Here is a 16869-nt window from a genome sequence, read left to right on the forward strand (position 1 = left end):
GTACTATCTTTAAACATATCCCAAACCTGATTGCTTTTCGCTATCTCCATGGGCACGACTCACTCCAGCCCAAATCACTATTATTTCTTGCCTGCCTCCATTTTTGTCCACTCCTCAGTAGTCAATTCTCCATCCAGCAACCACAGAAATCATTGGAAAACACAAACCTGTATTACTTCTGCTCTCCAACTCTTCTAAGTATTCCTAGCAAGCTCAGAATCAAATCCAAACGCCTGTCCATGGCCTGCAAGTTGGAGCTGCACCCTTCCCTGTTCCCTAGGGCATTTGCACTCTCTTTTTGGCTCACTCTGCTCTAACACCATGCTTGCTGTGCCTCCAACATGCCACATCAGGGCCTTTGCACTTATTTTTCCCTTAGCTTGGAAAACTTTATCCAGACCCTCACAGAGCTTCCTCTCTAAATTCATTGAGGACCTTAATGGACTATCACCTTCTACTCTCTTTTTGTTTTGCTTTTTTGCTGTGTAACAACTCATTCCAAAATAGTATCTTAAAAGAATAGCAATTATTTCTTTTGCTCATAAATCCAGGGGTTGCCTGGGCTCAGTTGAGCGGTTCTCATGGACCTCCCACATAGGTGTAGTCAGATGGTGGCTGCGGCTGGGGTCATCTTGATGGCTTATTTACTCACATGTCTGTCACTTGGGCTGGGAAGACTCAATCAACTGGGGAGCTGAACAACTGGGTGTCTTTAGGAATCTCTCTCTCTCTCTCTCTCCACCCCATGCTCGTAGGTGGCTTCGTACACAGTGGTGAAAGGCTTTCAAGCAAATATCTTTAGATAAACCAGCAGAATTTGCATGGCCTTTTGTAACCCAGCCTTAAAATTCATACAGTGTTAATTCCTCTGCCTTCTACTCATCAAGGCTGTCACAAAGGCCCAGCCAACTTCAACAGAAGCACACATAAACCCTACTTTTGATGGGAAGAGTGTCAAAGAATTTCTGGACATATTTTAAAAGCACCACACCACCTGCGAGAGGATTCTTTCACTGCCCTCCCTCCCAACTCCAGTCATAGGGCAGTTTCTATCCTCTTAGCCGGCCTGCTTTGTTTTCCTTCATAACTCACATGTCTTAAGAAATATTGCATGTTGTATTTTCTAGCATACTTGCTTATTATATCTCACCCACTAGAGTGTAGGCCTCATGATGACAAGGACATTTTCTGTCTTGCAACCTTAGCCACTAGAACAATTTCCGACATGTACCAGTTCCTCAGTAAAGGTTGGTGACCGTTGGCTCATTTAAAGCACATGAGAGAAGCTCTGAAATAAGACTTGAGAAATCAGGAAAGGTTCTTTAAAAACTTAGTGTTTGACACTGCTGTTATATTATCTTTTCATCTTGACGAGTTGCATGAACTAAAGAAACTGTGCCAAATCCATTGGTTAAAAATGTAGTCCTAATTGGCTTATATTTCTCCCCTCAAAGAAGCCACATTATCGTATTTATTGACAAAAAGATTCCTTCATAAAGTAAGTGCTTTCCTGTCTGGGCCTACCACAAAATATCCTGGAATTTGAGGTGCTACTGAGGCTTTCTTTTTCTAAAACTGGAAACTTTTCTTCATGGCAGGATAATAGGACCAGGCGTATATCAATGACCCTTCATTTGATGCATTTCTGGCCCAGAGGTAGATCTCCTGCCATGTTGATGTACATCACTTTGATCTAGGAAGTGACTTTCAAGCTGAGATTGAAACACTTGGAGATATGTTTTATTTGATAAACACATTTCATCTAAGAATCCAGAAAGTGCTTTACAAATACTTCTCCACTCAGCCTAATAGCACAGCAGGGTAATAGGCAGGTGGTAAGTGTCGTACATATGCAGTCCTTGAACTACAAAAGATGATCTGCCGAGTGAGTTAAGTGGGCTGAGGAGGGGGTGTTGGGCTCAGAGGATGAAAGACAGAAGAAGCTATTCAAGATCACCTATGTTCTTTCTTAGTATTTATGCAGCATATTCTTTCAATAATATATTCTTTTTGCATGACTTCTTATTCTCTCCTAAAAATTCCCATGAGTTCTGCCTTCACTGTGCTTCCAGTGAGCCAGGTAGCTGGCACAGTGAAGGCAAAACAACCAGGTGTTAAAACAATTTTAAATTTATTTTTGCCTAATTTGACATCATTTAGGTGTAAGCTTAAAGTAGGTCCAGGCAAGCGTCAGGCTGTCCAACTGACGTGCTTTGCCTGGGGCTGCTATATGTTTAAAAATACTTGCGTTCTTGTCAACTTGCTGTATCTCAAGATGTCTAAAAGGCATGAGGCTATTAGATGCAGAAATTACTAAATATGCTATGACCACTCAGCTTATTTCAAAGAGGATTTAGGTTTGGGGGAAAAAGCCAGCACAGGAGACAGGGAAACATTGCACTGAACTAAGAGCTAAGAGTTGTCGAGTCTAGACCCAGTTTTCTACTAACTGTTCAACTTTGGATAAGTAGTGTAATTGCCCATTTTTAGTTTCCCATCTATAAAAAAGAACTAGTAATGCTTACAAAGTTTACCAAGAAAAGGTAGAGTAAAGGTTAGTGAGAAAATGAGCTTTGAAAATTGTCTAGTAAAATGAATAGACAAATATAAGGGTTTACTTAATCAAAATCATTTATGAGTGTTATGGGCTGATCTCCCCCCATCCTCTGCCACTACCACCACCATTTCATATGTTGAAGTTCTAACCCCCAATACCTGTTAATGTGACTGTATTTTCAGTTAAGGCCTTTAAAAAGGAATTAAGTTAAAATGAGGTCATTAGGGTGGGCCTTAATCCAATATGACTGGTGTCCTTATAAGAAGAGGAAATTTGAACACAGACACCAGGGAAGGCCATGTGAAGACACAGGGAGAAGATGGCCATCTACAAGCCAAGGAGTGGGACCTCAGAAGGAGTCAACACAACCATATCTTGATTTCAGACTTCTAGCCTCTAGAATTGCAAAAAAATAAATTTCTGTTGTTTAAGGCACCCAGTCTGTGGTACTTTGTTATGGTGGCCCTAGAAAACTCATACACTGAGCTTAACATCCAGAGAATGTAAGTCCTAGTCCCAGGGCAAGAGAGTGATATGTAAGAACCTTCCTATGGTGATAGATTGAATCATTCAAAGAATGAATTCAAGTCACAGTCCGGGAGAGCAATAAAAGATAAAAGGCAAAGATCTGGTGCTTTGTATTAAGTCCCAAGTGTGAGTCATACTTTTAATAAAAAAAAAAAAAAAAAGGAGTCCTTGGGTTAGAAGCTAAGAAGGAAGTAAATAAGTGTACACATAGTCAACGAGGTCCTATTATTATTGCAAATCATGTTAGAGAACTGTCTAGAGGTAATGCCAGTATCATTGGAGCAGGGTCTAGTCACTTACGTGTGGGAAAGATGAATAGCCCTGGTTGGGTTCTAGATTTATCCAGTAATGGACTGTAACTCACTCTGGAGTATTTGCAGTGAGTTTTACCTTCCATGCATGATTCTCCAGTCTGTACAGTATCCTCTGAACCAGCATTCACTGAGGCTTGTCTGAGTGGCAGGTGAGAAAGATGATGTTTCTGGAACCAAGGAAGTAATCTATCTTGGGGAAATGTTGAAACAAAATGTTAACATATTCATCTAAGTAAACGACAAATACAAAAGTAATAGACAAAAACAGATAATCCAGTTCAAGGCAACAACAGCACTAACACTGGAGAAATCAGACATTAAAAAGATTCATAGAAATGTTAATAGAGCCTAGAGCAATTCCTGAAACCAATGATGTTCCAATGAGATTCCTTTACCTCCTAGTGTAATTTAGTTTTCTATGTACATATTCTTATAGCATCTTGTCTCATATTTCATTTAATTAAGTATTTACTCACTTATTCACTCATTTATTCATTCATCAAATATTTATTAATTTCCTATTATTAGCTATGTAGGGGGTTACAATGGTATTCAAAATAACAAAACAAAACAAAAACCATGATCCTCAAACTAACTAGCTAGAGTTTACATTCTAGCTAAAAATATCAGTGAGCTTGGGGACATTTCTGTTTTGTTCAGCTTGAATATCAAATACCTGGAACATAGTAGGTACTCAGAAAGGATACCAGCTCAGTGACAATTTTAGGTCCATGGTGGTTTCAATCTTGGGTAATGATATAATGAGTACTCCTACACCTACTTGAGGTCCACCCTTCAGATATCATGGATTTCCACCAGATGTTGCTAAGCATTGTTTCTCAACATTGTTTGAACATGAGAATCACCTGGGTAACTTTTTAAAAACATTGATGCCTAGAGCCAATCCTCAGAGAGCTTGATTTAATCAGTATAGAATGGGGATCACAATTTTACAATTCCTATTTTTAATATCTAAGGATTATGATATGTACTTGGTATTGAGACCCACTGCTATAGGGCATTAAGGTGTATGTGCTATTGCCTCTTGATGTGGCCTGTCAGTTCCAGATGAGGCTGTAGTTTTATGGAAACATTCCAGCAGAGAATTTCTTAGTCATGTGGTTTCAGATATGCACTAGTACTCAGACTTCCAAGAAAGCAGGTTCTTCTAGACGTTTTGGCATCCCATGTAATACATTTTTAGCCTGCAATTTTAGAAGATGAAGCTCATCACACCTCCAGATATTCTGGAAGGTGTAGGCAAGGGCCAGGCTTACAAAAATGCCACCTCCAGCCAGGAAGCCTGCCTTGCAATCCTTGCTCAAAAACCATGTGGATGATTCCCCAGGAGATCACACCCTAGAGAGATACAGACCTAGATTTGGCCAAAACCCCATGACTAAGGACTTCCTTCCTCCTCTTTCAATTATTCAATTATTCATTTAAAAAAAAACCCTTCCTGAGTACCTATTATGTTTCAGGTATTTGATATTCAAGCTGAACAAAACAGGAAAGTCCCCAGGCTCACTGGTATTTTTAGCTAAAATGTAAACTCTTACTTTGGGGATCATGTTTTTTGTTTTGTTTTGTTTTGAACACCATTATAACTCCCATGCTTAGCCAATAATAGGAAATTAATATATATTTGATGAATAGATAAATGATGAGTGAATAATTAATTCAATGAAATATGAGAACAAGATGCTATAAGAATATGTATATAGAAAACTAAATTACACAGGGAGGTTAAGGTGGATTCCCAGAAAAATATAATGTGTGTCCAAGATGAGATCAATGTAGTGAATAGTGAATAGCATGGTTAAAAGCCTGAAGACATGAGAAAAAGTGGCTTGTCTTGAAATTTTAATGTTCAGTGTAGCTGGAGCTTAAGTGGAGTAAAGTAAAGTTGGAGAATTAGGAAAGGGATAGGCCATGTAGAGCTCTCAAGGCATTGTGCTTTTGTTTCCTATCACAGCTGTAACAAATTACTACAAACTTAGTGGCTTAAAACACAAATTTATTATTTAACAGATCTAGAAGTCAGAAAATTAAATTAGGTTTCACTAGGCTAAAATCAAGGTGTTGGCAGGGCCAGATTCCTTTCTGGAGGCTCTAAAGAAAAATAATGTCCTTGCTATTCCCAGATTCTACAGCTGCCTGTGCTTCTTGGCTCATTGCCCTCTTATTCCATCTTCAGAGCCAGTAACAGCAGGTGGAATCCCTTTTCATGCTTTGAATTTCTCCTGCCTTTTCTGTCTTCACATCTCTCTCACCCACTCTTCTCCTTTAAAGAGCCCGTGTAATCAGAGTGGGCCCAACAAAATAATACAGGATGATCTCCCCATAATCACATTTCCAAAGCCCCCTTTGCCGTGTAAGGCAACATATTCACAGGTACCAGCAATTGGAACAGGGATATCTTTGAGAGTCGTTATTCTGCCTATTGCATTATGTTAAAAAAAAAAAACAAAAAAACTTAGACTTCATCACAAGAGTGGTGGGAAGCTACTGAAGGTTTCTCGTAACTGAATGATAAGATCAAATTTGCATTTTTAAAAGACCCCTCTGGATGCCTTCTGGAAACTGAATTAGAGAGTAATTTTTGTAGTCATCTAGGAGATATATAATGTTGGTGTAGACAAGAAAAACATCTGAAAGAGATGAAGAGAATGGATGGGTTTGAGAATCATTTACAAGACTGTAACAGCAAATTTTTGTGGTTGACTAGATGGCATAGATGAGGATTGGAGTGCAGGATGAGACAAGTAGCACCAGGTCTCTGATTAGAATGACTGTATAAATGGAAGTGCCATTTGCCAAGACAATAAATACAAGGGAGAAGCATATTTGAGAGGGGAGAAAAATTAACGCACTCATTTGGGAATGCATTGAGTTCAGTAAGTCATGAAGACCTTCAAGTGCAAGGTCCAATTGGAAGTTGTATTCAAAAGTTTAAAGTTCAGGAGAGATGTCTGGGCTGCTGACTTATCTCTGGGTGTCTGATATGGTTTGGCTCTGTGTCCCTACCCAAATCTCATGTCAAATTGTAATTCCCATGTGTTGAAGGACAGGCATAGTGAAAGGCGATTTAATTATGGGAGTGGACTTCCCCCTTGCTGTTCTTGTGATGGAGTTCTCGTGAGAGCTGGTTGTTTAGAAGTATGTAGTACTTCTCCCTTCACTCTCTGTCTCCTGCCACTATGTGAAGATGTGCTTGCTTCCCCTTCATCCTTCCACCATGATTGGGTTTCCTGAGGCCTCCCCAGCCATGCCTCCTATACAACCTGTGGAACTCTGTGTCAATTCAACCTTTTTTCTTTAGAAGTTACCCAGTCTCAGGTAGTTCTTTATAGCCATGTGAGAACAGACTAATACAGAAAATTGGTAACAAGAGTGGGACATTCTTTAAAGATACCTGAAAATGTGGAATTGACTTTGGAACTGGGTAACAGGCAGAGGGTGGAAGAGTTTGGAGGTCTCAGAAGAAGACAGGAAGGGAAAATGAGAGAAAATTTGGATCTTCCTAGAGACTTGTTGAGTGATTTGGGCCAAAATGCTGATAGTGATATGGACAATGAAATCCAGGCTGAGATGGTCTCAGATGGAGATGAGGAACTTATTGGGAACTGATCAAAGATCCTCTTGCTACGTTTTATCAAAGAGACTGGTGGTATTGTGCCCACGCTCTAGGAATCTGTGGAACTTTGAACTTGAGAGAGATGACTTAAGGTATCTGGTAGAAGAAATCTCTAAGCAACAAAGTGTTCAGAATATGGCCTGGCTGCTTCTAAAATCCTATGCTCATTCGCATAAGCAAAGAGAACTTATATTTAAATGGGAAGGAATGTGTAAAAGTTTGGGAAATTTGCAGCCTGACCATAAGGTAGAAAAGAGAAACTCGTTTTCTGGGGAGAAATTCCAGCCAGCTGCAGATATTTGCAAAAATAAAGAGGAGCCAAATGTTAATAGCCAAGACAAAGGGGAAAATGCCTCCAGGGCATTTCAGAGACCTTTGTGGTAGCCCCTTCCATCACAGGCTTGGATATCTAGGAGGTAAAAATGATTTCATGGACTAGGCCTAGGCCCAGGGCCCCACTGCTCTGTGCAGCCTTGGGACATGACACCCTGCATCACAGCTGCTCCAACTCCAACTGTGCCTAAAAGGGGCCAAGTACAGCTCAGACCATTGCTTCAGAGGGTACAAACCCAAACCTTGGTGGCTTCCACATGGTGTTGGGCCTGCAGGTGCACAGAAGGGAAGAGTTGAGGTTGGGGACCTCAACCTAGATTTCAGAGAATATATAGAAATGCCTGGATGTCCAGGCAGAAGTTTGCTATAGGGACAGTGCCCTTGTGGAGAACCTCTACTTGGGCAATGTGGAGGAAAAGTGTCAGGTTTGAGTCCCTGCACAGAGTCCCTACTGGGGCACTGCCTAGTAGAACTGTGAGAAAAGGGCCACCATCCTCCAGACCCCAGATTGGTAGATCCACCAACTTGCCCTGTGTACCTGGAAAAGCTGCAGGCACTCAATGTCAGCCCATGAAAGCAGCTGCAGGGTCTATACAGGCAGCGGCACAGAAGCAGAGCTGCTCCTTGCATTAGCATTCCCTGAACATGATTAGTGGAGTCAAAAGAGATCATTTTGGAGCTTTAAGATTTAATGACTGTCCAACTGGGTTTTGGACTTGCATGGTGCCTGTAGCCCCTATCTCTTGGCTGATTTCTCTTTTTTGGAAAGGGAGCATTTACCCTATGCCTGTACCTCCATTGTACCTTGGGAGTAATTAACTTGTTTTTGATTTTACAGGCTCATAGGCAGAAGGGACTTGCCTTGTCTCAGATGAAACTTTCAACTTGGACATTTTAGTTAATGCTGGAATAAGTTAAGACTCTAGGGGACTGTTGGGAAGGCATCACTGTGTTTTCAAATGTGAGAAGAACATGAGATTTTGGACGAGCCAGGGTGGAATGATATGGTTTGGCACTGTGTCCCCACTCATCTCCCATGTTGAATTGTAATCCCCACATGTTCAAGGAGGAGCCTGGCGGAAAGTGATTAAATCATGGGGCTGGACTTCCTTTTTGCTGTTCTCATGATGGAGTTCTCATGAGACCTGGTTGTTAAAAACTGTGTAGTACTTCCCCCATCACTCTCTCTCTCCTGATGTTATGTGAATATGTACTTGCTTACCCTTCACCCTTCTGCCATGATTGTAAGTTTCTGAGACCTTCCCAGTCATGCCTCCCATACAGCCTGTGGAACTGTGAGTCAATCAACCTCTTTTCTTTATAAGTTACCTTGTCTCAGGTAGTTCTTTATAGCCATGTGAGAACAGATTAATACAGTGTCATTAGCATAAACATGAAAACCAAAGTTCTGGGGAAAATATAGAGAAAAATAAGAGAGAGAGAGAGACATCCAAGGAAAGGATCTCGAGGGAAAATTAGTATTTCAAGGACTATCAGAAGAAGAGGCACCTGCATAAAACAGTAGGAGTACCAGGCAGAGAAGAAAAAAGAAATGAAAGAAAGACCCTATAATCCAAGAGAAGAGAGTGTCCTGAAGAGCAACAGTGGTGAATACATTGAATGCCATGAAGCAGTCAGTAAGATAAGGACTGAAAGGAACAGTGAGGCACATGGCAGTCATCACGGAGTTGGGCAAGAGCAGCGTTCACAGGGCAGGAGGGTTGAGAAGTGTTGGGATGTAAGAAACAAGAGACGAGGGTGCTCACTACTTTCTCAAGAAATTTGGCTAAAAGAAAAGAGAATTTAGAAGTAACTAAAAGGGCATGTAGAGTTTGAAGGAGATAAGACTTGTTCTTTGGATGACAGAAAGACATAAATGTGCTTCCAGCATTTATTCTAAGAAGTGTTATTGTGAAGGGCAGGAGGGAGATGGCAGTGGTTGGAAGAAAATGTGTAATCAGGGATGGTGCATGATTTGTTCATTCCTTGGCTTTTTATGTTTAATATCACAAGCTTGAACACTTTATATTACAAATGGAAAGGATAGTAGAGAGGGAGAGTTTAAAAGGAAGGAGATATTCAATGAATCAGAGTCTCTAAGGGGAGCTGGGATCTAGAGAATTTGAGGAGAGATTGGCATCACCTAGTCTTTTCTGTGTTTTTTTTTTCCTTTTTTGTTTATTATACTTTAAGTTCTAGGGCATATGTGCACAACGTGCACGTTGGTTACATATGTATACATGTGTCATGTTGGTGTGCTGCACCCATTAACTCGTCATTTACATTGGGTATATCTCCTAATGTGTTCCTTCCCCTCTCCCCCCCACCCCACAACATGCCCCAGTGTGTGATGTTCCCCACCCTGTGTCCAAGTGTTCTCATTGCTCAATTCCTACCTATGAGTGAGAACATGCAATGTTTGGTTTTTCGTCCTTGCAATAGTTTGCTGAGAATGATGGTTTCCAGCTTTATCCATGTCCCTACAAAGGACATGAACTCATCCTTTTTTATGGCTGCATAGTATTCTATGGTGTATATGTGCCATATATTCTTAATCCAGTCTATCATTGATGGACATTTGGGTTGGTTCCAAGTCTTTGCTATTGTGAATAGTGCCACAATAAACATACGTGTGCATGTGCCTTTATAGCAGCATGATTTATAATCCTTTGGGTATATACCCAGTAATGGGATGGCTGGGTCAAATGGTATTTCTAGTTCTAGATCCCTGAGGAATCGCCACACTGACTTCCACAATGGTTGAACTAGTTTACAGTCCCACCAACAGTGTAAAAGTGTTCCTATTTCTCCACATCCTCTCCAGCACCTGTTGTTTCCTGACTTTTTAATGATTGCCATTCTAACTGGTGTGAGATGGTATCTCGTTGTGGTTTTGATTTGCGTTTCTCTGATGGCTAGTGATGATGAGCATTTTTTCATGTGTCTGTTGGTTGCATAAATGTCTTCTTTTGAGAAGTGTCTGTTCATATCCTTTGCCCACTTTTTGATGGGGTTGTTTGCTTTTTTCTTGTAAATTTATTCGAGTTCTTTGTAGATTCTGGATATTAGCCCTTTGTCAGATGAGTAGATTGCAAAAATTTTCTCCCATTCTGTAGGTTGCCTGTTTGCTCTGATGGTAGTTTCTTTTGCTGTGCAGAAGCTCTTTAGTTTAATTAGATCCCATTTGTCAATTTTGGCTTTTGTTGCCATTGCTTTTGGTGTTTTAGACATGAAGTCCTTTCCCATGCCTATGTCCTGAATTGTATTGCCTGGGTTTTCTTCTAAGGTTTTTATGGTTTTAGGTCTAACATGTAAGTCTTTAATCCATCTTGAATTAATTTTTGTATAAGGTGTAAGGAGGGGATCCAATTTCAGCTTTCTACATATGGCTAGCCAGTTTTCCCAGCACAATTTATTAAATAGGGAATCCTTTCCCCATTTCTTGTTTTTCTCAGGTTTGTCAAAGATCAGATAGTTGTAGATGTGTGGTATTATTTCTGAGGGCTCCATTCTGTTCCATTGGTCTATATCTCTGTTTTGGTACCAGTACCATGCTGTTTTGGTTACTGTAGCCTTGTAGTACAGTTTGAAGTCAGGTAGCATGATGTCTCCAGCTTTGTTCTTTTGGCTTAGGATTATCTTGGTAATGAGGGCTCTTTTGTGGTTCCATATGAACTTTAAAGTAGTTTTTCCAATTCTATGAAGAAAGTCATTGGTAGCTTGATAGGGATGGCATTGAATCTATAAATTACCTTGGGCAGTATGGCCATTTTCACGATATTGATTCTTCCTATCCATGAGCATGGAATGTTCTTCCATTTATTTGCATCCTCTTATTTTGCTGAGCAGTGGTTTGTAGTTCTCTTTGAAGAGGTCCTCCACATCCTTTGTAAGTTGGATTCCTGGGTATTTTATTCTCTTTGAAGCAATTGTGAATGGGAGTTCACTCATGATTTGGCTCTCTGTTTGTCTGTTATTGGTGTGTAAGAATGCTTGGGATTTTTGCACATTGATTTTGTATCCTGAGACTTTGCTGAAGTTGCTTATCAGCTTAAGGAGATTTGGGGCTGAGACAAGGGAATTTTCTAAATATACAGTCATGTCATCTGCAAACAGGGGCAATTTGACTTCCTCTTTTCCTAATTGAATACCCTTTATTTCTTTCTCCTGCCTTATTGCCCTGGCCAGAACTTCCAACACTATGTTGAATAGGGGTGGTGAGAGAGGGCATCCCTGTCTTTTGCCAGTTTTCAAAGGGAATGCTTCCAGTTTTTGCCCATTCAGTATGATATTGGCTGTGGGTTTGTCATAAATAGCTCTTATTATTTTTAGATATGTCCCATCAATACCTAATTTATAGAGAGTTTTTAGCATGAAGGGCTGTTGAATTTTGTCAAAGGCCTTTTCTGCATCTATTGAGACAATCATGTGGTTTTTGTCTTTGTTTCTGTTTATATGCTGGATTACGTTTATTGATTTGCGTATGTTGAACCAGCCTTGCATCCCAGGGATGAAGCCCAGTTGATCATGGTGGATAAGCTTTTTGATGTGTTGCTGGATTCGGTTTGCCAGTATTTTATTGAGGATTTTTGCATCAATGTTCATCAGAGATATTGGTCTAAAATTTTCTTTTTTTGTTGTGTCTTTGCCAGACTTTGGTATCAGGATGATGCTGACCTCATAAAATGAGTTAGGGAGGATTCCCTCTTTTTCTATTGATTGGAATAGTTTTAGAAGGAGTGGTAGCAGCTCCTCCTTGTACCTCTGGTAGAATTCAGCTGTGAATCCATCTGGTCCTGGACTTTTTTTGGTTGGTAGGCTATTAATTATTTTCTCAATTTCAGAGCCTGTTATTGGTCTATTCAGGGATTCAACTTCTTCCTGGTTTAGTCTTGGGAGAGTGTATGTGTCCAAGAATTTATCCATTTCTTCTAGATTTTCTAGTTTATTTGCGTAGTGGTATTTATAGTATTCTCTGATGGTAGTTTGTATTTCTGTGGGATCAGTGGTGATATTCCCTTTGTCATTTTTTGTTGCATCTATTTGATTCTTCTCTCTTTTCTTCTTTATTAGTCTTGCTAGTGGTCTATCAATTTTGTTGATCTTTTCATAAAACCAGGTCCTGGATTCATTAATTTTTTGAAGGGTTTTTTGTGTCTCTATGTCCTTCAGTTCTGCTCTGATCTTAGTTATTTCTTGCCTTCTGCTAGCTTTTGAATGTGTTTGCTCTTGCTTCTCTAGTTCTTTTAATTGTGATGTTAGGGTATCAATTTTAGATCTTTCCTGCTTTCTCTTGTGGGCATTTAGTGCTATAAATTTCCCTCTACACGCTCCTTTGAATGTGTCCCAGACATTCTGGTATGTTGTGTCTTTGTTCTCATTGGTTTCAAAGAACATCTTTATTTCTGGCTTCATTTCGTTATGTACCCAGTAGTCATTCAGAAGCAGGTTGTTCAGTTTCCATGTAGTTGAGTGGTTTTGAATGAGTTTCTTATTCCTGAGTTCTAGTTTGATTGCACTGTGGTCTGAGAGACAGTTTGTTATAATTTCCTTTCTTTTACATTTGCTGAGGAGTGCTTTACTTCCAACTGTGTAGTCAAATTTGAGATAAGTGCGATGTGGTGCTGAGAATGTATATTCTGTTGATTTGGGGTGGAGAGTTCTGTAGATGTCTATTAGGTCCACTTGGTGCAGAGCTGAGTTCAATTCCTGGATATCCTTGTTAACTTTCTGTCTCATTGATCTGTCTAATGTTGACAGTGGGGTGTTAAAATCTCCCGTTATTATTGTGTGGGAGTCTAAGTCTCTTTGTAGATCTCTAAGGACTTGCTTTATGAATCTGGGTGCTCCTGTATTAGGTGCATATATATTTAGGATAGTTAGCTCTTCTTGTTGAATTGCTCCCTTTACCGTTATGTAATGGCCTTCTTTGTCTCTTTTGATCTTTTTTGGTTTAAAGTCTGTTTTATCAGAGACTACGATTACAACCCCTGCCTTTTTTTGTTTTTCATTTGCTTGGTAGATCTTCCTCCATCCCTTTACTTTGAGCCTATGTGTGTCTCTGCACATAAGATGGGTCTCCTGAATACAGCACACTGATGGGTCTTTACTCTTTATCCAATTTGCCAGTCTGTGTCTTTTAATTGGAGCATTTAGCCCATTTTGCATTTAAGGTTAATATTGTTATGTGTGAATTTGATCCTGTCATTATGATGATAGCTGGTTATTTTGCTCATTAGTTGATGCAGTTTCTTCCTGGCATTGATGATCTTTACAATTTGCCATGTTTTTGCAGTGGCTGGTACTGGTTGTTTCTTTTCATGTTTGGTGCTTCCTTCAGGAGCTCCTGTAGAGCAGGGCTGGTGGTGACAAAATCTCTCTGCATTTGCTTGTCTGTAAAGTATTATATTTCTCCTTCACTTATGAAGCTTAGTTTGGCTGGATATGAAATTCTGGGTTGAAAATTCTTTTCTTTAAGAATGTTGAATATTGCCCCCACTCTCTTCTGGCTTGTAGAGTTTCTGCCGAGAAATCTGCTGTTAGTCTGATGGGTTTCCCTTTATGGGTAAGCTGACCTTTCTCTCTGACTGCCCTTAACATTTTTTCCTTCATTTCAGCTTTGGTGAATCTGACAATTATGTGTCTTGGAGTTGCTCTTCTCGAGGAGTATCTTTGTGGCATTCTCTGTATTTCCTGAATTTGAATGTTGGCCTGCTGTGCTAGGTTGGGGAAGTTCTCCTGGATAATATCCTGCAGAGTGTTTTCCAACTTGGTTCCATTCTCCCCGTCACTTTCAGGTACACCAATCAGACATAGATTTGATCTTTTCACATAGTCCCATATTTCTTGGAGGCTTTGTTCATTTCTTTTTATCCTTTTGTCTCTAAACTTCTCTTCTCACTTCATTTCATTCATTTGATCTTCAATCACGGATACCCTTTCTTCCAGTTGATCGAATCGGCTACTGAAGCTTATGCATTCGTCACGTCATTCTCGTGCCATGGTTTTCAGCTCCATCAGGTCATTTAAGGACTTCTCTACAGTGGTTATTCTAGTTAGCCATTTGTCTTATCTTTTTTCAATGTTTTAGCTTCTTTGCATTGGGTTCGAACTTCCTCCTTTAGCTCAGATAAGTCTGATCGTCTGTAGCCTTCTTCTCTCATCTCATCAAAGTCATTCTCCATCCAGCTTTGTTCCATTGCTGGTGAGGAGCTGTATTCCTTTGGAGGGGGAGAGGTGCTCTGATTTTTAGAATTTTCAGCTTTTCTGCTCTGTTTTTCCCCCATCTTTGTGGTTTTATCTACCTTTGGTCTTTGATGATGGTGACGTACAGATGGGGTTCTGGTGTGGATGTCCTTTCTGTTTGTTAGTTTTCCTTCTAGCAGTCATGATCCTCAGCTGCAGGTGTGTTGGAGTTTGCCAGAGGTCCACTCCAGACCGTGTTTGCTGGGTATCAGTGGCGTAGGCTGCAGAACAGCGAATTTTGCTGAACAGCAAATGTTGCTGCCTGATCGTTCCTCTGGAAGCTTCATCTCAGAGGGGTACCCAGCCATGTGAGGTGTCAGTCTGCCCCTACTGGGGGGTGCCTCCCAGTTAGGCTACTCGGGGATCAGGGACCCACTTGAGGAGGCAGTCTGTCCATTCTCAGATCTCAAACTCCATGCTGAGAGAACCACTACTCTCTTCAAAGCTGTCAGGCAGGGACATTTAAGTCTGCAGAGGTTTCTGCTGCCTTTTATTTGGCTATGCCCTACCCCCAGAGGTGGACTCTACAGAGGCAGGCAGGCCTCCTTGAGCTGTGGTGGGCTCCACCCAGTTCGAGCTTCCTGGCTGCTTTGTTTCCATATTCAGGCCTCAGCAATGGCGGGCACTCCTCCCCAGCCTTGCTGCCCTTGCAGTTTGATCTCAGACTGCTGTGCTAGCAATGAGCAAGTCTCCATGGGCATGGGACCCTCTGAGCCAGGTGCAAGATATAATCTCCTAGTGTGCCGTTTGCTAAGACCGTTGGAAAAGCACAGTATTGGGGTGGAAGTGACCCGATTTTCCAGGTGCTGTCTGTCACCCCTTCCCTTTGGTAGGAAAGGGAATTCCCTGACCCCTTGCACTTCCCGGGTGAGGCGATGCCTTGCCCTGCTTCGGCTCACACTCAGTGGGCTGCACCCACTGTCCTGCCCCCACTGTCTGATGAGCCCCAGTGAGATGAACCCAGTACCTCAGTTGGAAATGCAGAAATCACCTGACTTCTCTGTCACTCACGCTGGGAGCTGTAAACGAGCTGTTCCTGTTCAGCTAGCCTTTTCTGTGGTTTAAGAGGCCTAACTATAGGAAGGATCAGTGTCAGGTCAGGCAAGTAGAGGTAGGGAATTTGTAGGATTCTTGTTGGGTGGTTTCTGGTTCTGATGTGTTTTCTTTTTTTTGTAATTATCCTGGGTGATATTTCAACCAGAAGAGACTCAAATGGTGAACCAACAGAGAAAGGAACGTTCAAAGCCAGAAAAGCCCTGCTGAGCAGTGGGCCTGGGGGTGGAAAGGGAGGCATAAGTGCCAAAATATATGATGTTAAAACTCAGAAAGATCAGGAATAAGTCCTGAAGTGAAGTGTGAAGTGGCAAAGCATCCAGTTTAGGGCATACAGAATACCAGAGAGGGGAAACCTGATTTATGAGGTGCCCGCTACAGGAATGGCTGGGCCTGGGCTGGCTGGCTTAAATTTGCAAGAGAATGAGGTAACTTAGCCTCACCGGATTCTTGGGAGGGGTGGGGTATGGTGGATGGGAAGGAAGACACACAAAAAAATAAAATCAGATTTCTGGCTTCATTAAGTTCATAATCTAGTTGGAAATATAAGATTAATCTATGTAAAACACCTGGAAAGATGCTTTGCTAGTTTTCCTCATTGCCGTTGTTTTGTTGTTTCAAATATTTGCATTCCTGGGAAGTTAAAAGTTAACTTACAATACAGACAAGAATTAACAAAAAGATGAGTTGAAAATACAAAACAGCATGCAATTGAGGGTGAAATGAGAGACATAGTAAAAAGATAAGTGGTATAATTTGAGAGGGGATAAAGTACAAAATGAACTGTGTTTATGAAGACTTCTTGGAAACAGATATACACAATGGTCATTATAAACTGGGATGTTCTATTATCTTAGTTATGACCCAGAGCTAACAGAAAGCAGTGGCTCTGCATCACACATAGACTGCAGAATGAGCCCCTGGAGTGAATGGTCACAATGCGATCCTTGTCTCAGACAAATGGTAAGTGTTCATCTCCCTTCCCCACTGACCTCCCCAAATGGAAACTGTATTGCTAGCCTCTCCAGAAAAATGACTATGAGGCAGGGAGCCCCACAACTGAGTTCCAAACCCAGAAAGAGAGATAAACATTTAAATGTATGTTGCTAACTTTTCCAGGAAATCTTTATGTTGTACAGAATACTAAATGAGTGTCCAGAGGAATCATCTGTATAAGAGGCTGCCAAACCTAGAATGCAGAG

At 40.9% G+C, this 16869-nt stretch overlaps 1 protein-coding gene across 1 annotated transcript in view; it reads left to right on the plus strand.

The window, feature by feature from the left end:
- Nucleotides 1-16869, plus strand: part of C9 (complement C9) — an 83400-nt gene that overhangs the window by 9244 nt on the left and 57287 nt on the right. Inside the window, exon 2 of the mRNA XM_003810967.6 lies at nucleotides 16525-16630. Within this exon, the coding sequence (XP_003811015.1) occupies nucleotides 16525-16630 (106 nt within the window). The remainder of the gene's footprint in view (nucleotides 1-16524; nucleotides 16631-16869) is intronic.

This window comes from Pan paniscus, chromosome 4 (genome assembly GCF_029289425.2).
Source record: "Pan paniscus chromosome 4, NHGRI_mPanPan1-v2.0_pri, whole genome shotgun sequence".
Classification (NCBI taxonomy): Eukaryota; Metazoa; Chordata; class Mammalia; order Primates; family Hominidae; genus Pan; species Pan paniscus.